Source organism: Apus apus, chromosome 1 (assembly GCF_020740795.1).
Source record: "Apus apus isolate bApuApu2 chromosome 1, bApuApu2.pri.cur, whole genome shotgun sequence".
NCBI classification, from domain to species: domain Eukaryota; kingdom Metazoa; phylum Chordata; class Aves; order Apodiformes; family Apodidae; genus Apus; species Apus apus.
In genome coordinates, this window is record NC_067282.1 from 14,804,337 (window position 1) to 14,832,046 (window position 27,710).

A 27,710-nucleotide genomic window follows, 5' to 3' on the forward strand; every position below is an offset into this window, starting at 1 on the left:
TTAAACACTTAGTTGTCTGTTGGGCATAGATAATAGCATAGATAGTTTGAGTATGTTTTTGCCAGCAGATTCATAGACTTTAGCATTACTCAGATGGCAGACAGTTTGCACAAAGCAACATTAGTTTGGAGCACACATCCTGGCTGATCAAACCCAGTCTTTTCTGTCACAAGCAATCGCTACATGTATTTGATGTTATACACTGATTAAGCTGCATCTTGTTTTGTTTTGTTCTGTGTCATCCTTCTGTGTTATTTCACAACCTCAAAAAGCTGGTGTTTTTAGCTTTTCTTGGTCTGTATTTTTACATGAGTCTTACCTTAGAGTTGCTCATTTTACTTTAAAATTTCTTTATCTCCAGTAACTAGTTTCTTGTAAGTAATGCCCCCTTTTCAGAATAATTTGCTTTTATAATAAATCTTCAGTTTTAACAGTTTTCAAAACAGGATGTCAGACATAATCTAGGAGACCAGTGTCAGCACTTTTTTGCGGAATACTACTTTTAGCTACTTTTTATAAAGCATTAGTTGAAGCAGCACTTAGAAGTTTTGGAGTCAACAGAGTATAAAATGGCAAGTGATTTACTTGGGGTTTCTTGTTTTGCATTGCTTTTTAATAGGCATTCCAGCCCATCAGAATAATAACCAAACTTAGGTTTCAGTGTTCATGCTATCATCTATCTTTATTCTAGATCATAGTACTTAATTTATGCCTCAGTATTTATTAAAGGCATTCATTTATAAGTAGAGATGATTTATCAATTTGTTATTTTGTAGGTTAATACAATTGATTTTACAGTATCCTTGGGGTTATTTTGATAAACTTTAACAAACTGAAGGACCTGGAATGTTCAGAAAAAACTTTTAGGCTAGCTGTCATCAGTGGCAAGGGAGAAGACAAAACATGTAGGCTTCCTTTCTCAAAAAGTCCAAGTGTTTTTAAATTCAATTTCTGTGGAAATAAATTTTCTTTTATGATTAGCCCTCAGTAATCTGCAATTGATTTTGCCTTCCTTTCCAAACATCAGCAAACTATTTTACTTTGAAAAAATTTCAGTATGTTTCTTTCTGAGGAATATGCATTTGAAATGTAATTACATATGGTTTCCCTGAGAGTGCTTTGAAAAAAGTATATTCTTTGTGATACTTTAAATATACTTAATTAGTATCTCAAAAAACATACTCTGTTGCTCTTCCTTAGTTATTTCAATGTCAGATAAGAATGATTATGTTTTTATCTGTGTAACAAATTATATTGTACAGGTGATTCTGATTTTCTGAAGTCATTTCTGGCAATCCATGAATCATGTAAAATGTATGGAGCAACACCTGGCAGGTATATGACGTTCCTACATTTATACAGTACCATCAATAACAGTAAAAGAAGAGAGCTAATCAAAAGGCAGAACCACTTGCAGGTATGTATTAAAAATGTTTTTAAAATACAACTTTTCAAAATACTGTCACGTTTGGAAATGCCTTTTGTATTAATGCGCTTTATCTGCTAACAGTTGTGTGAGGTCTCCTCTGTTGGCATATGTTCATGCTGTGGTTCCAGGAGTGGAATAGTTTGAATTATAATTCACATCTCTCTTAAAGGATAAAGATGGGTTTCTTGCTTTCATTAATATTTTTCCTCAAGAATAAATCAGACTGGGTATGTTTTCTTGGAAGAAGAAGAGTAAAAAGTACTTGAAAGCAGTTAAATTTTTTCACCCATATGGATTGTGTTGCAAACAACCCATCATCTTTCCATCAATATAAATCGTGCCTCTGCTTCTATAAATTTTCCCCATGTAGCTCCATATTCCATCCCTTTTCTTAAATCTCTACAGTAACTTTCTGCTTTGTGTGATTCTTGCATCCTTCTAGTTTAACAAGCTGTTACCTTCAACCTCGTGTGCTTTTGTGTAGCTTTGGCCAAGATTCCCTGTGCTGCAATTTTCTCGTTTTGTGTTTTGGAATTGATTTAAAATTCCTTATAGACATATCAATCCTTTACACAGTTGTAGACCAAATGCAGTCCATCCCACTGATGTTGCTTTAATCCTGCTCTATGTGCATGACATGCTTATTTTTTAAACCCATTTGTTATCTTTCCAGTCATGATTCCTTCCCACCCTTCTCTCCCCAGTATATTTCTGGAAAGACCTGTAAGATTCTTTAGGACATGTAACTTCTGTCTTTGCCCTTCTCCCTTCCCTTTCAGCTCCTTTTCCTAGTGACCCTGGCTGCTATTCTAAAACCACACTTGCAAAGCTGTGTGTCTTAACACATCTGTCATAATTAAGTTACTTCCTTGCTTTCTATTCTACACTGTTTTTATTCTGACTGCCAATATTTTTCCATCACTGTAGAAAGCAATTTAAATTTGACAATTATAGTGTAGAATAGAAATAGCTTTTTTATTTATTTAGAAAGTAGCTGTAGTTTGTTTGCAACAAACACTAATTTACTTGTTAAATGCTCTGGTTAAATAAAAGTAATAATTTGTGTGAAAATCAGAGATGTGTATCCTAAATCAAAACATCTTCCACATAATATTTTCTTTCAAATAGATCTTGAAATAATTCCAATATGTAAGTGCAAATAAAGGAAATAGTTTCTCTTAAGCATAATTGAGCCTTTGTTCTTTAGAGAATGTATAAATATGTAGAACTGGGATACTCTTAATTTGTTTCAATATGTTTAATTTTTATGGCTTTGCTTTTAGAGGAGATATATGGAGTTAATATCAGCTGAAATGATCTTGAATTAATAAGAAAAATATTGTATACTAGTTGCTGTTCCATTAGAAGTTAGTTATTTTAAAAAATTATTTTTCAGCTTTTTGATGTAGTAAAGGATCTTAGAGCAACACATCTAAAAATGGCAAATCTCATTCTTGGCTTGAATAATACTAAGAAAATATTAATAATATCAAGAAAATGTGGAACATAAATTTAAAAAGTAAGAATATTAGAACAGATTTCCCTGGATGGTTGTGGATGCTCCCTCCCTGGAAGTGTTCAAGGCCAGGCTGGATGGGGCTCTGAGCAACCTGGTCTAGTGGGAGGTGTCCCTGCCCATGCAGGGGGGTTGGAACTAAATGATCTTTAAGGTCCCTTCCAACCCAAACCGTTCTGATTGTATGATGCATCACTCCTAGTTTCTGCATTCTATTAGTAAGCAACTTTCATTCAAATGTTTTTAAAATTCATTGCTAAATAACTGTTTCTTATAAACTTTCATAGGCAGGTGTTTCAAAGCTGAATGAAGCTAAAGCCCTGGTAGATGAGCTGAACAGAAAAGCTGAAGAACAAAGCATTTTACTCAAAACAAAACAGGATGAGGCTGATGCTGCCCTTCAAGAAATTACAGTGTCCATGCAGGTGTTGTATACAGTCACATCAAAAGTGAAAAAATCAAGAAAGATATTTTTTTTGGTCTACATAACTGCCTGTATTTTGTATTTTTTAAAAAACAATACAGGGTACAAAATATGATGCTTTTACAAGAATTTGTCTAAGGGAATGTATGATCCCTGAGGTTGGAATAAACTTGCTACTGGAAGGAGGATTTTATAATCTAATTCGAATTTGAACTGATTGAGTAGGAAGAGGAGTATTTACTGCTATTGTTTAGTCTGGAAGTTTTGCTAGAACTTCATAAATCCAAACTAATCATTTTATAATATTTGGTACAGATAGGAACTTTAAGCAAAACAGTGACAAGTAGCACTATTTTAAGTAACAAATACTAGGAATTAAATTTGTGAACTATTAGAAAGTACATATTTAATGAGATCTGGTCCTCTGTAGTTAACTTCAGAGAAGGTCAAATAATATCTCTGTGTCCACCACTCCTTGAATTTTGATTTTTCATCTCAGACCTTCCAGTTTTGGAGGAGGTAATTAACTTTGGTCGTATTTTCTGAGTTAAGCAAAATAAATCTTTCAGAACCATATCTTTACATCAATACTTCCAGGAATCGTAAATGTAGCCTAACCTGTAATGAATTTGTTGTCACTGCACTGTTTGTTTTATCACTGGTTTAGTCTAATTGGTCTGAAGCAAAGTTAAATAAAGCTTAGTGACAATGACATTCTATGCATGCATTAAAGCAGATGCCTGCTTTTTTAACATTGTGGTTCAGAGTGCTTTGAAGGTACATTACTTCCCATTTTTGTAAGTCTACTTCTCGGGGCAATTTTTAATATTTTTAGGTTCTATCTGCCTACTGTATACAAATTTCAAAAATGATGATTGGCTTGGTGTGTTCACTGCTGACCTAAAAGAATTTATTATGCTATTTTCCCTGATTTCTGTTTTAAATCTGCTGTTCTCCAATAGAGTTACAGGTTGTGTGTATAGCACATATTACACTGGGGGACAAAAATCAAAAAGTAAGCCAGAACAATGAAACATGATAAGCCCACTGACATCAGAAAAATTCCTGTAGAATTCTGATTATTTAGATTAGCATAAACTGTAGGTGCCCTCTAACATTTTAATGTAACTTGAAATGTTCTGGTTTATGTAATAGAGAGGCTTTGATACATACAGACTCTTAATCTTCTTTCAGAGCAAGGCTTTTGACCTACAACTGACTTTTAATATTTTCTTATTCAGAGCTATCGTTCAGTACATGTACATCTGCCTGAAATGTCCAATCTAGTTTTATGTAGCTAATGTTTTATGTATTTGAATGTAATCTTCAATGACATGCTGGTCTATAGCTTGGGTTAAGTGCTCAGAAAGATAATTATTAATCTCAAGTTTTTCTCTGCTTATATACAACTGTTAACCTTTCCTACAAGTTCAACTCAGCTTGGAAGTTGCTGTTTATACTGAAGTGTTACTTGGAAAAACATTAAGTCTGGGCTCAGGTGAACTGAGCCTAGAATATTGGTTTTTATTTTATACATTTGCTGTCAATTGTTTGTTTTGTAATTGATATTGGTAGTCTCTGGTGCATTGCTTTTTTCATGGACATTTATTTATTGTTGACTTCAGGACAGGGAAAGTCCTTTTTATTGTAGTTGTTTACACTAGGTATTTATTGTACCAAAGTGCATATGAGCCCTGGAGATTGCTAGTAGGTACGGTCATGTAGGGGAGGCACAGCATAAATCCAGGGAAAAAAGCAAATAGATGTAAACCAAAACAGCTTACAATATATGTGTGGGACATGGCAGGTATCCTTACAAACAGATGGGTGCAAATTTACAAGTACATAATGTATTAGTATTTTTGAGGCTAATAGACTGTAGTTCCAACGCAACTGCTGCTTTTATGAACATTAAAGAAAAGAAGAGTTTTCATGGTGTCATGAAAGAAATAGAAATGTGAGCAGCTACAAAGACAGTGGCAGGAAGGTATTACTTTGAAATGCAGTAAGAATGTTAAAGAGGCTCTCACTTGTAGCATTTTGAAAGGGGACTGATACCTTGCTAAGGAATGGAAAAATCAGAGACAAGGAGAAAAAAGGTCACAATGAACCTCAAAATTAGAGGTACAAATCTTGTGTGTGGTAAAGAAAGGGAAGGAGACACTATATAACAACAAGTTACCTAGTCAATACATCTAATATCAAATGGTATTATGTAAGCTATATTATAATCAAGACTAAGAGCAATAAGAGACCTAAAGTAATAAAATCTGTGTAAATTTGAACACTAAGGGTAATTTTTTTTTTTTTTTTTACAGAGTGCTAGTGAGCAGAAAACAGAAATGGAAAAAATAAAACACCGGATAGCAGAAGAAGCTGCAGAAATAGAAGAAAGAAAAATAAAAATTGAAAATGAACTGAAAGAGGTTCAGGTAAGAGCTGATGAGGAAATATAAAATGTTTCAGTCTGTTTTTATTTGACCTGTTCAATTCCTGCCATGCAAAATGAGTCTGCAAAATATATCCCTGCATTTCTTAGATTTTGTGCCTAATTCTTTTGATATTAAAACTTCTGTGCGTTAGAAAATGGTATTCAGTTTCCCAGATTTGGATTGTCATTTTGGCATTTGTGTTCTGTTAGATCTTAATTACAGAAATAATTTTCAGGCCAAACCTTACTTCCAGTTGCTGTTTCTACTCTGCCGTGGTCTACAGCTGAATTCTGCAGACTTCACAGAATGTTTTTCAGTTACTACTGTCTTACATAAATGAACCACAGTACTCCACCTTGGTCATTCTAATAAATATCATAGGCCTCAGTACTATCAGCTGAATAGCAATATTAAATGAGAGATAATTTCCACTCATTACTAAATTCTGAAAAATATATAGCGTAATGGCATTATAGCAAACTACTTGTTCAAGAGACCTTACAGCCATTGAGCATCAGGTTTTTTGGGGAAGTAGGTGTGTTTAATCATTGCTTTTAGTCTATAATTTTCATCCCATGCGTTTAAAAATTGTTCTAAAGAATAAAAAGTAGAACAACTTGATTTATTTCCTTTTAAACATCATAGGTGCCAAGGAATTGTATCCTTATATTGAAGGTGACATAGAACTATTAGGTTAGGGTAAATCTCTTTCTGTGGTCTTTGATAAATATGAAGGATGTGCAAGGTGGACACGGTCTTGAGTGATAATATTTAATTTTTTTTGTTTATTGCTAAGTTCAAAAAGATTGACTGGATTTGTTTAGCTATTGAAAATAGAAAGCTTTTGTGACCTGTACTTATACGAATCTTTATGAAGATATCCTCAGGCATACCTAGAAATACTTATTAGCATAATTATTAAAGCATACCTGTATCACAATGAGCTTTTAAGCAACAAATGAACAAGCAAACATGATGGATACTAATATCTATATAACATTTTTCAATTACAGTGCTAAATAAAAAGTTAGAGAATGTCAGGATTATGCTATGCTGCTTTATATGAAAATGTATTTATTACCATTTTAATAAACACATGGCACATTTTTAGCATCAGTGGTGGTTTGTTAGGTAATTAAATATGTAAAAAGAAAAATTTTATGGAAACTGAAATGACAAATGTTTGGTTTCTTGTATCCTCACCTATTTTTAATGTGTTTTTGTGTTTTAAGCCACTGATTAATGAAGCTAAATTAGCAGTTGGAAATATAAAGCCAGAGTCTCTGTCAGAAATCCGGTCACTACGGATGCCCCCTGACATAATCAGAGACATACTAGAGGGAGTTTTACGGCTGATGGGGATTTTTGATACGTCGTGGGTGAGCATGAAGAGGTGAGGATTATCTTTAAGCTTTGAACTTAAACAGTAATTCACAGTTTGTAATATGTTCTGTGATATTCAGGAGTAATGCATGTGCAGAATTCTTTGGATTCATGGAGAAATAACCTCTTTATCATTTGTTTCTTCTTTACTTAGTTATTTAATTCTTTTTACAGTTTCTTAGCCAAAAGAGGCGTGAGGGAGGATATAGCAACTTTTGATGCTCGTAATATTCCAAAAGAAATACGAGAGAGTGTTGAAGAACTTCTTTCTAAAAACAAAGCATCTTTTGATCCAAAGGTAATTCCTGATTCAGTATGTAAAAGTAAAGAAGACATAAAGGAAAAAAAAAAAAAAAAGAGATATTGTCTGATTTGCCGTTTTTAGAATGAACTTAGAGAAAAAGTGATGAATTCTGGTACAGAATTTGTCAGTGTAAAGAGATAAAAGTGTAGCAGACATTACTGTTGGTTGCTGACTCTTAACAGATTTTTTTTGGTGACTAAGGAGTGGTGGAATGAGAAATCATTATGGAGTCAAGTTCTCTTAGATTTTTGTCACTGGTATAATTTAGAACTCAGATCAAGAAAATGTTACTGGCTCCTGGCCTCCTCCTAGCAGTAAGAGTCTTACGAGTACACTTAATTAAAAAAAAAGGGGCTAATGATGATTAAATGTGTGGGTGATAATTGAGAATTGATTTGGCACTAACTCAAAAAAGGAATTCTTTTGTACTAGTTCTTTATTTTTAAAAGAATGTTGTAGTTCCCTGAGAAGGAACATACTGATGAAATATACATTAATTTATTAATCTCTGTTGGCAACATGGACATTGAAATTGAGTGCACCTTCAGCAAGTTTGCTGATTGCTCCAAGCTGTGTGGTGCAGTCAACACACTGAAGGGAAGGGATGCCATCCAGAGGGACCTTGACAGGCTTGAGCAATGGGCCCATTCCAATCTCATGAAATTCGACATGTGGGTCTGCATGTGGGTTGGGGCAATCTCTAGCACAGTTACAGGCTGGATGGAGAATGGATTAAGAAGAACATGAGCAGGCAATGTGTGCTTGAAGCCCAGATAGCCAACTGTGTCCTGGGCTGCATCAAAAGAAGCATGGCCAGCAGGTCGAGGGAGGGGATTCTCCTCTACTCTGCTCTTGTGAGACCCTACCTGGAGTACTGTGTCCAGTTCTGAAGCCCCCAGCACAATAAGGACATGGAGCAATTGGAGCAAGTCCAGAGGAGGGCCAAAAAATGTTCAAAGGGCTGTAGCACTTCTCCTATGCTCTGAGGGAGTTTGGGCTGTTCAGCCTGGAGAAGGGAAGGCTCTGGTGAGACCTTACAGCAGCCTTCCAGTACCTGAAGGGAAAGCTGGGGAGAGTCTGTTTACAAGGGCTTGTAGTGAAGGGATGAGAGGGAAGAGTTTCACACTGGAAGAGGCTATATTTATATTGGATATTAGGAATAAATTCTTTTCTGTGAGGGTGGTGAGACACTGGAACCGGTTGCCCAGGGAAGTTGTAATACCCCATCCCTGAAGTGTTCAGAGCCACATTGGATGGGGCCTTGAGCAACCTGGTCTAATGGGAGGTGTCCCTGCCCATGCAAGAGGGTTGGAACTAGATGATCTTAAAGGTCTCTTCCATCCCAAACCATTCTATGATTCTGTGATTCTATGAATTTAAAACTTGTTAACTTCTGTGAAGCTTTGTAAAGATACCCAGTATTTCTTTTGTACAAATTGGTGGCCTACAATATATTCTCTTAGCAAAAATTTAAAAGTTTTGTTCAGTAGAAGAGCTGGCTAATTGGCATATTTAAGTTCATAACTTGTAAATCTATTGCAAGTTTTTATCCTGTATCTCTTCTATGTTGTACTTAAAGGACTTTACTGTAACTCTTCCTGAATCTTTTAGAATGCTAAACGAGCCAGTGCTGCAGCTGCTCCATTAGCAGCTTGGGTGAATGCCAACGTCCAGTATTCCCATGTCTTAGAGCGAATTCAGCCTTTGGAAAAAGAAAAAGCTGGCTTGGAAACGTAAGTTAGGCACAAAATAAATGTTCTTAATTCCGATGTAACTGGAATTCCTCCACCAAGGAGGAATTAAATTTTATTAAAAACAAAAGGTATTAGAAACTGTGCCTCATCTATAAGTAGTAAAACATTTGTGCTGAGACAGAAAAAGTAAGTGTGCAATATTTTGTTTTATCCCAAAGCTGTGCCTTGGATATTTTTTGGCTAGTCATGTTACCTGTCTCAGCTGAAATGTGTCAGGGAGCAATAAACATCATAAGATACGCTTAAAATATATTCTGTCTGTGAAACCCATGTTGTTTTATGAGATGTGTAGTTCCTCTTTTTTTCAGTTACATACCAAGCATAATCAGTTTTTCTTCAGGATCTAAAAGGTACCACATATTCTTAAGACCATTCGTGATCTGAGAAATCTATACTGACTGTTTTGCCAGGTCTTGAAACTCAGTATTGGAAAAACTTGTTTCTTCAAGAATACATTTGAGTAGCGTAGGGTTTCCCTTTGTAAAGTTGTGTGATGAGAAGTAGTGAAAACTTTTACATGTAGAAGCAGATTTTTATTAATAGAAATCACAAGAGTGAGCTGTTTCTGAACTATCTCTGTGTAAATGACTTTTCTGTTACATTTACTCTTTTTTTTCCCTTTGGAGCCGTAGTCTTAAAAAATGTGTTGTTTATGTAGTAACCTCAAGAAAGCTCAAGACAGAAAACAGAAGTTAGAAGGTCTTCTGAACTCTATTGGTCAAAAAGTAACAGAACTGAAAGATAAGTAAGTTGGGTTTGGTTGTTTCAAGATATAAATAAAACCTGATGATTTTACAGTATGGAAAATGAAATGTGACCAAATGTAGCTCCCTGCTCTGCAAGATACTTACGTCACAAGTAGCGATAATTAGGCTACAAATATATACTGTTTGTGGGGATAAATATATACTGTTGGAATACATCTCATGATGAAATGCTCCTTAAAAATACCTGCTTCTCACTACTGACTGTTGGAAGCCTTCAGTGTAGCCATTGTAGATGTCAAAGATAAGCAGTATGTCTTTAATATTTTAAATCTATGAGGACTTGAATGTCTCCTTAGGACTTTGGAAATGTTACTGTACAAGACTTCTGCTGATCACAGTTTGAATAAAGGCAGTTCTTTTAGGTTGGCCTATTTTTCTGACAGCTAATTAGCCATCTCCTTTTTCATAGCATCTCATCAAGTGCATGACTCATGGTGGCATAAAAATTGCTGTTGTGAACCTTTATACTATCTCCAAATTCAGTTTAATCAAAGTCTTTTGTTCCGTGTTTCTATTATGTAGTTAGTATAGGAGATATTTTACAACCTGACATATGTTCATATTGCTAAAAGTAATGTTTTGTAGTCTGCAAAAAAAAAAATGGAGACTTACTATATATATAGTGATGTCTCACATTAATTAGATACTGTATACTTTAACAGCAAAATATATTACTTTAAAAAGGTGAATTATTAAATGCTTTTATTATTTTAATTAAATATTATTTAAGCTAATTAGATATTAACATTATAGAGTAATAACTAAGCTTTGCCAGTTGTTTGGGTCATGTTCTTACTTCATAGTAGTTTAAAAAATAAAGTACTGTGCATTGAACTGGGGTAATCTGTGTGAATTAGCAGTATAGTCCTTTAAAGTTTTCATAGATTAGATTTACCAAAAAAATTACAAATGTATAGTATAGCATCAAGCCTAGTGTTACCTGAACAGATACAGAACAGAACAAAATCACTGCAATTGAGTCAGGCCATTTAAGTAGAAAAAGGAATTATTTTGCAGTCTCTGTTGCAAATATATTTTTAAATCTCATCTGTGCATCTATCTAAATTTTGTTAGCTACAAGTCTAACAAGCTTGTCTGTCAATTGGAAGCAGAAGGTATAAGCAACAATTGTAATTATCTTCTTCATAAAGTGTAAGCGAGGAATTAATTACAAATTCAATCAGATAAACTACCTTGAAAATAATTGTCCATAAATTTAGAAGTTTGTGATAGCAATTGCAAACAGTAGTTGTTTTACAGGTTCCAGAGTAGAACAACAGAAGCAGCAAAACTTGAAGCAGAACTAAGTAAAGCTCAGAAAACACTGGAAGCTGCAGAGGTGCTGATAAATCAACTCGACAGAGAGCACAAAAGATGGAGCACCCAGGTTAGTGAAAATTTTCATAAATGCATCTCATAGCTGATAATTTAAAAATACGTTTTTTCACATTATTTGGAGAAATATGAGTTATTGCGATTCTGCGTCTCCTAAGTGTACATTTATTTGATTACTTTTCTTCCTTCTGAAACTTCTGTTTACTTCACTGTACAAATTATCTTGCATATATCACAGTTACAGAATATGTAGACCTCCCCCAGTATTTAATATAGAACATACAACATTCTTTGACATTTTTCAATCATAATAATAATGTGATTGTTATTACGTCAGCAGCTGGGTTGTCCAAGTTGAGGTACAATCAAAAGGACAGATTTATGAAAGTATTAAAAAATCAGTCTTAAAACATGTCTCCTTTATGGCATCAATGTTAACAATTCAAATATTAACCTACCCAAAATGTTGGGTTGCTTTTGAAATCTTTTCTTATGTGTTTGAAACTTTTCTGCTTCTAAAGTAGGGAAAGTGAGCATATCTTATTTGCTCAAATGATTTGGGAGAAACTGACAAGTCTTTGGACACACGGGCCCTTCTTCACTTTGAGACAGAAAGGAAAATGTCAAGGTGAAAATAGCTGTCACCTCCAGAATGCAATACCAAGCTTTCTTCAGTGTCTTAAAATGAAAAAAATCTCCCTGTTGAGAGACACAGTCCTGTCTCTCCATTGACACTGAATAAATCCTAAACAATTAGACTAAATCCCTGCATTTTGAAGAATGAAAGTTAGGTTTAGATGAACCCTTCTTGTAGGTTGACCAGCATAATGGAAATAAGTGGAAGATTTTCCTCTGAAAGTAGCCTTACAACCTACTCCATGTGCTATAATAAGGTTTTGATATGTTTAAACCCCAGAGTGTTTTCATACACTGTAGGTGAGTGGTGAGTCTACATGTACTCCATAGCTGACTGTGACTAGGTCACATATTTCTTATTTTTGTTACTGTAATACTATTTACTCAGTTGCTTAGATGTTATAAGTTGAATTGTTCATCAAATTAATTGATTTTTAGTAGCTGAATTCTCATAAACGTCTGTCTAAGCTCTAGAGGTAAAAAGAACTTTTTCCTAACTTTCAGATGTATGTTGCTGTGGCTTAGCTAGGTATAGATACCTTAAATGCAGGAAGAGAGACTGTCTCAACTGTATTCTCAATGACAGGCAAACTAAATTCTGGCTTTTTTGGTAACTGTTGAGAAATATTCACATAGATTTTGTTTGCAACACACCTATACATGCTGTACTTCTTTTTTTGAAGGTGTCAGAGATAACAGATGAGCTGGCTACATTGCCTAAAAGAGCTCAGTTAGCAGCTGCCTTTATTACCTATCTTTCTGCTGCTCCTGAGGATCAGAGGAGAACCAGCTTGGATGAATGGACCAAATCAGGAGGCCTAGAAAGTAAGTTTGTGTCTGATTGTGTCTATGAGTGTAAGTAATTAAGGTTGATTGAGGAAGTGAGAAATGCTAGTGAGTTCTAATGAACAGTCTCAAAAAAAGTGTCAATATTTTCTTCTTCAATAAATACTTGTATACACAGACTGTTTCTTAGGATTGCTCTATTAATTAGTAAGATTATAAATACTTAAAAATTAAGATTTAGCTCCATAGTCCTCACTAAAAAATGAAAGTTAAAATGAATGAAAGTATTAACGTAAACTGTTGTAAATTTTCAAATGCATTTTTAATACTTCTGCTTTTTCAGTAATAATTTTTTATCTATATGCATTAATAATACCATTAAATATTTTTAATAGCATCATATAGTTAGTAGTTATAAGTTTAAGCATGAAAATGATAAATTTAAGGTGTATCTACAAACTTGCACTGTGTTAGACAGAATCTTCATTGTATATAGAACGGTAAATGCTTAGAAATTTTGCAGACCACAGATGCTAGCACAAACTTGCACTCTTTAATTTATCAGAGTTCGATTTACGGCGGTTCCTGTGTACAGAAAGTGAGGAGTTAGTTTGGAAGAGTGAAAGTTTACCTTCAGATGACCTTTCAATAGAAAATGCTCTTGTCATCTTGCAGGTAAAAGGTTTTTTGGTCTTTTCTTGGAAGTATTTCAATTTCTACAAATTTCATTACCATGACATTTTTTTTGAGTTTTGAGCTATTTCCTTTGTGTTATCTTATTAGCACCACAGAACACACAAAGGGAAACAAATATTTACGTAACTCTGGATATTCTGTAGCAAAAGGGAAAAAAACCCAACAATTTAAGAAAATACAAGTTTTTATTATTCTTTTACAGTTTTCTTCCAAATGTTGAACAGCCAAAACCTGGTATCAGTCTATTCAGGCTTAAAGTGTGAATAATCATTGACACCAATATATTGAGTGGAAAATTATATCCTATATATGTTTACTTTGACTTATAATTTATAATACTTTGTTGTTTTTTTTTAAGAAAAAGGAAAATGCAGATATCTTTCAAAATATCTGGATTTTTTAAACCTTCAGATTTTATCAGATTAGCTCTGTAATATATGTAAATGTGTTCACTTAAGGCCAGTAGCAAACAATACTTGAGAAAAGTATAAATATACTACGCTTATAATAATGACTCAGTTTATTCATATATAAATATATATATGCAATTGCATAATTATGTACATAATATTGTAAGTTATAATGCAGTCATTTATTAGATCTGCTAGAAAGGAAAGATTCAACGCCATGAAGAGCATCTGCGTTTGCTTGATGACTGATGATTCTCTCAAATCGGTTACAGCCTTTTTTCCAATTTAGATTTATCTTGCTGTTCCGTCTTGATATTAGGTCTAGTTATTCCTTTCTCATTCTGATTAAAAAACTCTTCAGTAAATACCATGTTATATCCTTAAAGCTACTTACATGTTATAAAAAAATCTTACTTTCATCTTTTTCCTTAGTTGAATAGACAGACCTCATAAATATCTCACTGTGTATGAAGAGCTTTTTCAATCTCTCCCTTTGTGTAAAGTGTTTTTCAGCATCCTATTAAAACTGGAATTGGACATAATATTTTAACAATATCATCTACAGTGCAATTCTCAAACTTCTGTTCTCATCATCTTTCGATGCTTGGATATTGTCTGTGTTTCCATGTCTTTCAGTCTGAGATTTGTGTAATTACTCAGTTTGAAGCAGTGGGACACAGTAACTAAAAAAACCCAAACAACCCTGAAAATGTTCTTCTATCAGACTGATCCAGAGAACTGCTGAAAATTCATGTTTAAACCCTCAGCAGGTTTGCTGATGACACAAAGATAGGAGGAGTGGTTAATACGCTAGAGGGTCAAGCTACCACCCAGAGCTTGACAGGATGGAGAAATGGGCTGGCAGGAACTTTATGAAGTTCTACAAGGAAAACTGCAAACTTCTGCACCTGGGGAAGAACAGCCTCATGTACCAACACATGCTGGAGATTACCCAGCTGCAAAGCAGCTTTGCAGAAAAGGGTCCTGGTGGACACTGGGTTGTACATGAGTCAGTAATGGGCCCTTGCCCAAAAGAAGGCTAATGATGTCCAGGGCTGCTTCAGGCAAAGTATTGGCAGCAGGTCAGGGCAGGTGATTCTTCCCCTCTACTCTGCACTGGTGAGGCCACACCTGGAGTGCTGTGTCCAGTGCAAGAGACATGGATGTACTGCAGAGAGTCCAGTGAAAGGCCAAAGAGATGATTAAGGCACTGGAGTATCTCTCCTCTGAGGAAAGGCTGAGAGCTGGGACTCTTCAGCCTGGAGAAGAGAAGCCTCAGGAGGGTCTTATCCACCTGAAGGAAAGGTGCAAAGAGAACAGAGTCTGGCTCTTTTCGGTGGTGCCCGCTGACAGGACTAGAGACAATGGGCACAAATTGAAACAAGGGATGCTCCATCTGAACATCAGAAAAAAAAAAAAAAGTAAAATGACTGTACCATCAGTTTGGAGAATTAAAAAAGGATTCCATTCAATTTGATTCTTAAGCAAAATAGATTCCTGTAAAAAAAAAAAAAAAAAAAAAAGTTTGTTTGTTTGTTTGTTTTCCATAGAGTAAAGTTTGCCCATTTTTGATTGATCCTTCTTTCCGGGCTACTGAATGGTTGAAGACACATTTGAAGGAATCACGTTTGGAAGTTATTAACCAACAGGTGCAGTATTTACCCTAGGTCTTATAATTCTGTTCTACTTGAGCTTGCCCTATTCCAGGCTTCAGAGAGCAGTTTGTAAAGGGATTTGATGTATACACTTCTTCCCTATAACTTTTGTGTTGTATTATCTGCATTGGAAATAGTAGATTTGATTTCAGTTTGAGATTGGGATAACTAAGGTTAATTGTCTACATGTCACTGTTTACATGGATGGTGAGGCTTAGCTCAGTTGCACGCATATAGGTAAGCAGGCATCTAGTGCCATTCAAAAGTCCCCTGTTGAACCCCACCTGGCCTGAAGATGTTGTTTGAACAAATGTAGGTCTCCACAGATCTTTGCCAGCTCTGCACAGGCCTTTTAGATACTCTGTGATGGTATTAGATATGTACCTTGGGTAACTGAATTCTTCCCTTGCCAGCTGATTGGCTTGATTACCTTTTAGGCTCTGTTGTCTGAATTTTCTAGGATCTTTATTGACTGTAATAGAATCTTAAATAATACATTCATGCTTAGACACCTAAATGCATATTATGTGAATTCTGTCCTTAGGTCTTGGCTCAGTCTTGAGACATAGCTACCTAATACTAGCACATGAGGTGTGTTAATGAGTCAAGTCTTTCAGGTATGCCTGGCAGGTGTGTTTCACAAGACCTGTGGCAGACCTGCTCTCTTCTGGTGCAGCACTTGGAGAGCTAGGAATGTTAGATAGGTTGCCTGCATGTCAGTAGCTGAATAGCTCAAACTTATTTAAATTAATTGTGACTAAAACCTGAAATATCAAAGCATGCTTTTAAGAGGATTTTTCAGCTATGCTACTGATTTTTAGATTTAGACTCCTGGTGCAATGCCTTTCCGTTCATTCTGAAGTTTTAATATTATAAAAAAACAACAAAACCAACAACCATGAATCAAATAAATTTGTTTTTATTTGCCCAGGACACCAACTTCCTAACTGCTCTTGAGCTGGCAGTGAGATTTGGAAAAACACTCATTATACAGGAAATGGATGGAGTGGAGCCTGTACTTTACCCCTTGCTAAGAAAAGATCTTGTTGCTCAAGGTAAATGACCAAGATCTTTATAAATGCTTTCTCAAAGCTTTTGTAGGTTAGACCTATATATATAATATAAAGCTCAATTTTTATGAAAACATACGTATTGTGTAGGTTTTTTTCCCTTTTAACATTAACCTGCTACTAACACTTCAGTACATTAAAGGAATTGGAGATATGTTCTTGTTTATTAAGAGGAAAAATATTGACAATTGTTTAAACCTTTTTAAATATAATTAGAAGAAAGTGGTTTTATCAACTCTTCACATTTTAAATTTTAAGGTATTTTCTAGTGATAATTTCAAACACCCTAGTTTTACTTAGAAACTTGGGCCTTAAAGAGACCGCAGAAACAGAAATTACACAACTGGTTGTGGTCAGAAATCAGAGTTTTAGAATGTTGGTGTTGCTGTTTATTTTTTGTTTGTCTGAAACTAAAGAAGGTACACAGGTCTATCCTAGATGTGCCTTTGGAAGGGGGGTTCATAGAAATCAGCAAAACGGGGAATTCAGTGAAAGGAGATTCCCTAACTGATACAATAAAAAGAAAAAAGCAAACCTTTAACATTAACAAGGGCACATTGTTGGCTCATACTCAGTTGACTGTTGACCAACACCCCCAGGTCTTTTCTGCTAGATCATTGATAAAGATTTTAAAGAGATCTGGCCCCAAAACTGAGCCCTGGGGAACATCACTGGTGACCAGCCACCACCTGGATTTAACTTCATCACAACTCTTTGGGCCTGGCCATCCAGTCAGTTTTTTACTCAGTGGAGTGTATGCCTGTCCAAGCCATGAGAAGTCAGTTTCTCCAGGAGAATGCTGTGGGAAACTGTGTCAAAGGCTTTACTCAATAAATCAAATGAAGATATTAATATGTCTGCAGACAGTGGAGAAAGCAAATTACGTTTAAATATACTAGTTTATTCATTGCTTATAATGCTCAGGCATCCTCTTTTGCATGTTAATGAGCTATGATAGTGCTAGGTCTGTGCTAGGGAGTGCTACATCCAAATTAGGAAGCTGGTTTGTGAAAAGGGGGAATGGGTCACTATTTGAATCTTTTCAGTCACTTCACAAGCAAGCACACACCCCTTCTCTTTGTTAAAAATGTGGAGGTGCCTGTCTGCATCATTTTGCTCATGATGAATGTATAGCTTTTCATTATATGGAGTGAAACATTAAGAGAAATGTGAATATATATGCTGCAATAAATTTGACTTGGTACAGCTTCCATTTTCTATTTGACATTTTTACAGCATAGGCCTAAAATCTATTCTGATCCTTGGCACAGAAGCAAAATTGGGATGTGATTTTCATCTCTACCAATTTTTTAGCAAGATTTATACTTAGAGCATTTCTGCTCTGCTCCTAGTGCTAAAAACAGAGAAGCACCCAACTATGCCACCTCAGAAATCACTCTGAAAAGGAAATGTTCACTTTGAAACTTTTCATCTTATATTTCTGTATTTTTTAGTATCAGGAGGCAAAATCTTACTCTAGTCATGTGATTGTCTGAGTCTATTTTTTCCTGACCCTGCTAGAGTGTAAACCTGGGGTGGAAAGGGGGTGCTGAGAGGACATACGCATAGCTTCAATCTGTGACAAGCATATTGATAAATTTCAAAATATCGGGAGTATGAACAGAGATTGAAATAGTAAAAGCAGAAATGTAATAAATTAATTTTCTTTCATAGTGTGATTAAATAAATGTGTTTAGAATAAGAAAAAAATATGGGATATTTCTTAATGGAGTATTTTGCTTTCAACCTAATGACTAGATATTGTAGCATGCTTAGTTTCACAGACTTTCTCTGTAACAGTTACAGAAAGTGGAATTTTAATAGAATTATGATTGTACAGCAACATCAACCTTCTACAAATATATGTAGTAGATCCAGAGCTGAAATCTAATGGGTTTGAGTCACATTCAGAAAATGCTGAGCCATCTTAGTTATCTAATGTGTTTTGATAGAGTGATATACCTATGTGGAAATGTAAATGGATATGTTTAAATTATGACAGGTTTCTTTACATAAACAGGGAATTCTTTAGTGCATCTTCTGTGGTGTTTTATCACCCATTAATTATTTGAAGATCTCAAAGAACCATTAGTATTGCTTTTACTTCAAGTGCATTTATTGTCATTTAAGTTTTTTTTGTAGTGGGTAAGGCTAATTAAACTACTCTGCTGTATTAAATATTCTCACTGTGTAACTTTCCTACACTAGTGCTATGTTATTTGCATTTTTTTGTCTTAACAGTGAAGGATAGGTAATGTGCCTTAACTTTTTAAAATTTGTTTTTCCTTCCAAACAATTTATAAATAAATGTATAAAGTATATTTGCATCTATTGGTCATAAGGTATTACAAAAATACCATTATTTTCAGATAATTCTAAAGTGTTCCAATAAGAGTGAATATAACATCTATTTATTATTTACAGGGCCCCGTTACGCTATACAAATAGGTGAAAAAATGATAGATTATAATGAAGAGTTCCGGCTTTTTCTGTCGACAAGGAACCCAAATCCTTTCATTCCACCTGATGCTTCTTCTATTGTTACAGAAGTAAACTTTACCACAACAGGAAGTGGCTTAAGAGGACAGGTAAGCATTTAGAATAAAAATAATGTACATATAGCAGACATTTGTATCTACATCCAGCTTCTGGAATGAGGCTGTGGTGCAGTTTACATTAATTGTCACAGAGATATTTTCTAGCACACAAGTATAAATTATTAAAATCGATGCTGAAATTAAAGTTAAATTTTAAAATCCTGTTTTTATGCACTTTGGAACCAAGTAATGAGTCCAGCAGAGGAAATGGAAACTGTCTCATTAACTTCAGTCGCAACAGATTAATTGCTAAGTTTCTGTTCAAGATGCATTTATGGTACCATGGAAACATTTCTGTTACTGCTCTTCAGTGTCCTAGTTAGAGAGTAATGCTAGCATATAGATACTTCGTGTACTGGGAAAATGTAATTAAACCCAAAAGCTACATATTTTGCTTCCTCCAAAATGCTAGTAGCTTTTGAGTTTTTTTTCTGTAGTGTTTAGGAAGCAAAATGTAGTGTACAGCTGGAGGAAAGTAAAAAAAAAAAAGAGAGATAAATTAAAGGAAGAAAAAGCCCTCTTTATTTGTATGAAACAAGTTTTTCCAATCTAACAAGAAGCTTAGAATAGGATGAAAATAAGATGTTGATAAGTAATGTAGAATTCAAAATGTGAAGCACAGATGAGCATGTGGATTTCCTCCCTCCACTGAAGATACAGAATTGATAATGTAACCAAATGAACTGGACCCGTTTAAATGGAAATAGAGAAAAAAATAAAAGCTTTTTGTTTTGCTTTCTCTCTCTGTTGGCAAGAGAGTCTTTTGGTAGACTTGCTAGAAAGAATTTTGCTGCCATTCTTGCCAGTTTGTGTTTTCTATTTCCTACTTCTTTTTATATCTGATAACAGTGTGTACACCCATGATAACTGCCAGTCATTTAAACACAGATGTGATTCAGATTAGAGGTGCAAACGTTTAGGTCTCAGCATAAAAGGGTGTAAATGAGTGTCCTTAAAATGATTCTGTGCCTTTCGAGATGTCCTTGAGTATCTCACCTGGCTTGCATCTGCCATTAATCTCAAGGGCATGGTTCACAGTAGTTCCTGGGTTACACTTACCACTGCAAGTCCTGGATGTCTGGTGCTACTGAGTAAACCCTCAGAAGTCTACTTTCAAAAATAAAGACTCAATATTGCCATATGATTATTGAGTATATATTATACTAAATAAATTATTATTATATATATTATGACATGTTAAGAGTATGTTTCATCCTGTTGAATAGTCTCCTTTCATTTTAGCTTTTGGCTTTAACAATTCAGCATGAAAAGCCTGATTTGGAAGAACAGAAGACAAAACTGTTACAACAAGAAGAAGATAAGAAGATACAGTTAGCTAAGCTTGAGGAATCTCTTTTGGAGGTAAAATAAATAGGCCTCTTTTGCATCTGTTAGATCAATAAATCTGTCATGAAACTGTAGTATTTCAATACATTAAGCACTGTCAAAGTTAAACCTATAAATGGGCTAGATTTAGGCTGATTTAGATCGATTAGAAATGTTATTAAATTCAATGCATTAAAAAAGGGAAAACTTGGTTAAAATTTACAGTTTCTGTTTCAAATTATGATTTTTATAAAGCCACATTTTTAAGCTTGTGCATCATGTCAGATAATACTTTCCAAAGCTAAGAAACAGTTCTATGTTGTGAAAGAAAATAAATGAAAGAAAGATTCCCAGTAGAAAATTGAAAGATTTCTTGAGATTTTAGACTTTAAACCTCCATGGTGGTTTCTTGTTAGCAATGAACTGTAATATTCTTCATGGTTAACATTTTCCTTTCTTGTATTTAAAATTAATATTCTCAATTTCAGTTTACCTTTTAATTTAATGAAAGTAAGTATGATCACAAACAGTTGCACACCTCTATAAGAGAAGAAAGCTACTGAAAGAGAGGGCTGACTTCTGTTTTGTTTGTATCTTGTACATGGATTTAACAGAAACTGTACTCCATGCCCATAGGAATGGATACTCAAATCCTTCTGCCTTCCGAAATGTGATTGATGCAGGGAGATTGACCTGCTGCCTCAAAACTCCCAATCTGTAGTTGAGTCATTGAACTTTCCAGTATTCAGCCCAATGGACTTGGAGCAGAAGTTAAGCCTTTTTACAGATCCCTTAAAAATAATACTCTGAATTATATTAGACTGGTCAGTAATAGATCAGTTTTAGAATATTGCACGTAATTATCTAATGTGATTTGAATTTCTACATTTACTGTCCCTATTTAAGTCCCTATTAAGTCTCAAATGCTAAATTCAAACCTTGTTTAAAACTGTGATGGGGCAGATTTTTCTTAGAGGCAGAGGGAAACTTGTTCTCTAAAAAAATTCATATTTAAAGTTGATTGATTTTTTAACATCTTAATGACTGCCAGAAGCTGAGAGTACAAAGATGCAACCAAAAAATGTCCACATTTTAGAACAGACTTTTTGCATTACGTTAGAACTCCAAAGCTTTCACATTGCCCAATCTGAATTGTCAAGAGCAAAATTTAAAATAATTGATGCCTAAGATACCTGCAACAAGTGGCCCAATATTAACACCAAGGTTGGTTTCAACTTTGGCATTCTTTGGCATTCTGAAATCAGAATACTCTTTGATGCTGAAGAAAGAAGCCTAAAGCTTAGTGGAAACTGACAGGTTCTACATAGACTTTTTCAACAAATAAGTCTGTGCTGGAGTTGATCTAGGTGATTTCAAATTAATCCTAAAGCAACTTTAGCATTCTGTCTGAAGTACTGGTTTCTTCCAGAGCTTTGGAGTAAAGACATACATACTGTGGATATCTCATAGCTCACACTGTGATTCCTTGTAGCAAAATTAGACTCCATGAAAAGACAGAGGATCTTGTCCTGAGCTCTATTCAATTAGAGAACTAAGTGCATGTTACTGTTCTAACTGGTGAATCAAAATGCTGCCCTACAGGTCAATGTTCAGAAGAGAATTAACTGAATAAAAAATTGTATTGAAGTGTTAGTAAAAATGTTTTTACTAACTGAAGGTTGGTAAAAACCCTTAAATGATAGTGAATCATTCAGGCCTTTCTGATTAGAAGTGAATTTTTTTGGACAGGAGAACTCAAAGAAAATGTGGGATAATCTCAAGACTTTTGAAGGGATCTCTGATTACAAAACTGAAATTGTAGTAGCTGTGAATATTCATCTCAGTTGGAAATGAGAACTAAATTTCAGAGGTGATATTGGAATGTTTTAGAAGGAAAATTAATACTGAATTACTGGGAACAAGAAGTCATTACAGGTAGGCAATTTCAGGTTAAATTGGTAGTTAAATAGGAGAAAAAAATACCCTACTTTGTATTTGCCATGGGGTAACGTGTAAGACTGATAATAGAAATAATTCTCAAAAACTTGCTGATAACTTAAGTTTCAGAAGCTGGCAGTCTGGATTTTTGAAATTTGTTCTTGGGTTTTATTTTCCATGCTTCTTTAAAACAACATCTCAGTTGCTGGAGTGACCTCCTGCTTTCTAATACTCTTGATGACTTCATTCAAAGGTTCAGAATTATGTGCAGGTCAGAAAGAAGGACAGCTGCCAGAAATGGTTGCTTAATAGGGTTTGTGTTTTTTAATCCAATGCAGATGATTTTTTTTTTTTTTACAGACACTTGCAACATCACAAGGCAATATACTCGAAAATAAGGATCTGATTGAATCTTTGAATCAGACTAAAGCAAGTAGTGCACTCATCCAAGAATCACTTGCTGAATCTCACAGGCTTCAGAGTTCCCTTGATAAGGTAAAAGGATATATTAATCTTGTATTTCTGGGGTTTTTCCTATTAAAAATAGTAATACTGTCTATAGAGAGGACATATATATCCACAGAACTATAAAATCAATAAATACTAAATTAATTTTTTGAGTAAAAGATATTTTTACACATAAAAGATATTTTTACAGTTTAAAGTCTCAGCTTGACAGGGTGCTGAGCAGTCTCATATAAACTGTAGTAGTATCTAGAAAGGATGGACCAGATGATCCTTGAGGTCCCTTCCAACCTGGCAGTCTGATTCTGTGATATATGAGACATGCAAGTACAGAAAGTATTCTAAGTAATTAAATTCCTTTGTTTTACACATGTTAATAGCTGCACAATTTAAAGTCTGTCAGTCTAAATTAAAGGAATTTTCCCCAAGGAAGTAATGCGCTTTGAATTTTTTTTTTCCACCTATTGAAAACAATATGGTTCTTATGGATGTTCTTAATATGGCCCTTGCTGTTGCAGAAATTTAGATCCCTGGTGCTGCTGTTCATCTGACATGCTGTTTTTGTAGCATATTATTGAGTTTTCCTCTGTGTTCTTATTTGTTTAGTTTTAAATTTTCAATGAAGTACTGGGCTAAGTTCTAAGGTGGGAAGAAGCCTCAGTGCCGTAGGGATTCATTTCGGTGGGATGAAAAAAGTTTACGCAATAACCAATAGATGGCAGTAATGTACTGAGGCTTGTACGTATATTTTCTTTTTTACCCACAGGAGAGGGACGCCTATCTCCCTTTAGCGGAGAGTGCTAGCAAGATGTACTTTGTTATCTCTGACTTGTCCAAAATTAATAACATGTACCGTTTTAGTTTGGCGGCTTTCCTGCGGCTTTTCCAAAGGGCTCTGCAAAGCAACCAGGTACTTTCTCTTTTCCTACAGCTGTTAATGCTGCAGAAGAATCAGCCTGCTTTGATCCTTAGAATTTTTTAGTTGCTGTGCACATTTTTAGAAAATATTGTATTGTAACTCCTGATGAAAATTGTAATAAGTAGTAAAGATGAGCTGTTGTGTTTTAGATACAATTTTTAATTATCTTACATGACATATAAATTGTAAAGTTGCTGTCTGAAAACAAAGTAATTCTTACTATGTAATTTCAGGCTTGCTTTTTGCCTGAGGTCTATTAAGAAAAACAAGGTTGATTATAATTTTACTGAAGGGTCATTTGAATAAATTAATGTTCTAATCTGCAAGTAGTGCAATTCTTTCAATAAGAGGTAGAATAAAAGGCCTATATTTCTACATGGTTCAGTTACCTGAAGGCAGGTCAAAAGTTTATCTGCTTTTACACCATTTGTAAACACGTTGCAGCCTTTCTTGTTGAAAATGTAAATTTTACTTTTCTGTATTCTAATGGCTGTTACATTCTTTTTACTGAAAAACAGAATTACTGATTTATCCCTTGTGACTTCACTCTTTAGATCTAAAAACCCTCACTGAGTAACAGTGCATTTTCTTTTTATTCAGGATCTCTAAAATTCATCTTATTTCTCTTTGTTTCCACTTTAAAAAGGCATTCACCAGCCTTTCATCATTTCACTTCTGGATTCCTCTTTATTCTGGCATCTGTGCTTACAGCTTTCCTTCAGCTCCAGTCATTACCAGGCACATTGTTCTGACTATGCGAACTTGCCCTCTTTGAAGTTCTTTACCTATTCTTTTCCACAACATGAGCTGCTAACTTTTTGTTCTTACTTTCACAGTCTTTCATAATTTCTTTTCTTCTTGCCTACTGTGTTACTTAGTTACCTAAAAACTTCTAGTTTTGCCTTCTTTCTGTTGCCTTTTTTTTCTTCTCCTCTATCGAGTTCATTTTTCCCTACCTGTCTTTTAGATACGGGAAATATATTAGTCAAATCAGCTTGTGAATCCACACTGTCTTCCTTTATAACCTCATCTCTTCAAATTGCAGCATGGTAGAAACAACTTGCTTCTGATAAATCTCATACTACCTGTTACCTCCCTCACCTTTTTTTTTTTTTCTGCCTTTTCTTTCTTATTTTAATGGAGCTTTCTAACTTTTCTCCTGTTATAATTAGTCTTCTAATCTGTAACCTTTGAAGAACAGGGTATATTGACTGTATTCTACAATGTTTACTTCAGTTGCACCAAATTTGGCTGCAAGTTTTTTGACTACATTTAATGTCAATCTGTCGTACCCATCATACCTTTTCAATAGCATTAAATGTAGTAATTCAATACATAAGCAATTTTTTTAGCAATCAAAAACAATGAGATTTCAATAATATTAATTTCAGGAGAAGAAACTGTTATTTCATTCTCTATGCATTTAACTTTGTATATAATGTTCACGGTCAAAATATTCAAGACCAAATGATTAATTTCTTAATGCTTCATAATGAACTTTTCGTGTCATCCTTTACTCATTGATAGCCACAGCTGAGTTCTATAATATGTATCTAGAACTAGTAAGTGCCACATAGAGTCCAGAATAGTTATGTCATTCTGCTGAAATGTACAGGATACATAAAAAGGTTTTTACTTCCATATGAATTTTTGAAATCCAAACTTTCTTTTTAGGGTTCAAATAATACAGAAGAAAGAATCAAGTCACTTATTGGCTCATTGAAACATGCAGTGTATGAATATGTTTGTCGTTGCTTGTTTAAGGTAAGATTGTATTTTTTCTGGCTTTTGTACAGTGCGCTGGGTTTGAAAGTATTCTTTCAGCAGCCAACACTTTATCTACTTGATCAATCAGTATTGTGTCAGTACATATGCAATACATGCAAAAAATCACACAATATTTAACATGCGAAATGAGGAGAACTAAAAATTAGTATTATGACAGAATTAAGAGTGCTTATGCACATTTCTCCACAGAACAGTTTTCTAATGGACAGAGCTATTCCCAGTCTAGTCCTATTTCTGCTTTACCTGTGGTTCCTCATCTCTGCCTCATTCTGGCTTCAGAGTCAGTCTCAGGTCGCAGCCCTTTGAGCACTCTTATTCCAGTCTCTTTTGTTTCTAGCATTTGTAAGTATGAATGTTTGATCTAACTGTCATGGTAAGGTTTTGTGTGATTTATTTTTTTTTAATATAAATAAAGGAAATGGAAAAACCATTGTACTATTCTCCTTTCTCTTTTCACATCCTGCCCCAAATATCTACTTGCTAGCATGTTTGTTTCTATCTGTTTCCCCGTTCCTCTGTATAATGTTCTTAATGTATTTCTTGTTTGCTCTGAATCAGGTGGCTTTCCTCTTCTTGCTTTCCTGGTGAAAACCTAGCATAGATATGCCTTTCAATTTTAATTTTAGTTTTCATATGAAACTGTCATAACAGCAGATGTGTGTCTCATGTTCCCAGGCTGAAGGTAGTAGGTCTGTGTAGATAATTTGAGCAGCAGTACAAATAATCTGAGTCTGGACTTTCATTAGTGAGAATGGAGATATTTTGGAAACTTTTACGCCAACTCCTCACCTCTCCCCCCAATCTAGCAACCCTATGTTCAGGATGCAGAAGTAGCAGTTATTTCTTAGGATCTTGGTTTCTCAAAGTCCAAGTGGATTCTTACTCTCATAATAATTTAATGTCTGGTTTTGAAGTAATGAGTAGATGAATCCTTCTGATAAATCATCACATCTTTTGAAAAGAAGAAAAGATCAAAGATTGCAAAAGCAAAGCAGAGAGGAGATTTCTAGTAGGAAAGATTTTTACTGTGAATAACCAGATTGGAGTTTAGAAAACACTGAAAGTGTGTTATCAGACTAATGGTCCATTCAACTTAGTATCATGTTCTGATAGTGGGGAAAACAAATTAGCTCCTTACACCATCAGCAGTCCACTGCTAATTCTGCCTTTTATCTATGCAAATTTTGAAAGACTGCTGTGACATGAAGGTGTTACTGATGTCTTCATAAATGGTATAGCTGACACAAGTTTGTACCTTTTAAAACATGTTAGAATTAGGAAGGATGGTTTTGTTTGTCTGTCTGTGGTGAATATTTACATTTGTGTGTACATAGACTTCAAGTGTGCTGGTAAGTGAAGTGGTAGCAAGAAAATTTCCTGAGCACTGGAACTGGCCCACCTGTACTGTTCATTTGTCAAAATAGTTGCTGACATAGGTCTGGCCTGGGCCAGTTAGCAATCTCAATAATCTGGGAGCATTCTAATAGGCATTTTGGATTTGGATTTGCTTGCAGACATTGCAGAGAGGATAAAAGAGTTGTATGGTATGGACTTTGGCCATTCCATGCCAGTTGTTCTGTTTCATGTGACGTTCATCAACGTATTTTATTAATACAAAGGGAATTCTAGTGCTTTGCTTAGTTTGACTATGATTTTTAGTTGAGGCCTGTTTGCCCTACAGTCCTACACCTCTAATAAAACCAATAGTAAATACATGCAAAAATAAATATGATGTTCTTTATTTGCTTCAGTTTGTATCCTTACAAATACTTTGTACCATATGGTTTTGTAATTGAAAGAATTAGTAAAACAACATAATTTAAAGCAGCAAAAAACAGCTTTACGTATCAGTGTCCACAGAGATGCAAATTATGCAAAGAGTTTGCTGTGGCTGCCACCACCCATTTCTACAGTTACCCAAAGCCAGTTTGAAGCAGCTGTGGCTCATATGAGTCGTGTTATATATGACCTCTTCATAGTTTCCGATGTCAGTCATTCCAAGGGCAATTGAAATTAATTAGGATATGGTCCCTAAGCCACATATGTCCCTTTATTCAGTCATCCATAATTCTGGATCCTA

General features: G+C 34.8%; 1 protein-coding gene across 2 annotated transcripts in view; it reads left to right on the forward strand.

The window, feature by feature from the left end:
• The window catches only part of DYNC2H1 (dynein cytoplasmic 2 heavy chain 1), a 156,224-nt gene that overhangs the window by 48,437 nt on the left and 80,077 nt on the right, over nt 1–27,710 (forward strand). For both annotated transcript variants that reach the window (XM_051626994.1, XM_051626984.1), the window contains 17 exons: nt 1,263–1,417; nt 3,233–3,370; nt 5,688–5,801; nt 7,034–7,194; nt 7,359–7,482; nt 9,100–9,221; nt 9,901–9,987; nt 11,270–11,396; nt 12,664–12,805; nt 13,332–13,441; nt 15,423–15,521; nt 16,459–16,582; nt 19,022–19,185; nt 20,437–20,556; nt 22,819–22,953; nt 23,690–23,833; nt 25,517–25,606. In XM_051626994.1, coding sequence (XP_051482954.1) covers nt 1,263–1,417; nt 3,233–3,370; nt 5,688–5,801; nt 7,034–7,194; nt 7,359–7,482; nt 9,100–9,221; nt 9,901–9,987; nt 11,270–11,396; nt 12,664–12,805; nt 13,332–13,441; nt 15,423–15,521; nt 16,459–16,582; nt 19,022–19,185; nt 20,437–20,556; nt 22,819–22,953; nt 23,690–23,833; nt 25,517–25,606 — 2,156 coding nt within the window. The remainder of the gene's footprint in view (nt 1–1,262; nt 1,418–3,232; nt 3,371–5,687; nt 5,802–7,033; nt 7,195–7,358; nt 7,483–9,099; nt 9,222–9,900; nt 9,988–11,269; nt 11,397–12,663; nt 12,806–13,331; nt 13,442–15,422; nt 15,522–16,458; nt 16,583–19,021; nt 19,186–20,436; nt 20,557–22,818; nt 22,954–23,689; nt 23,834–25,516; nt 25,607–27,710) is intronic.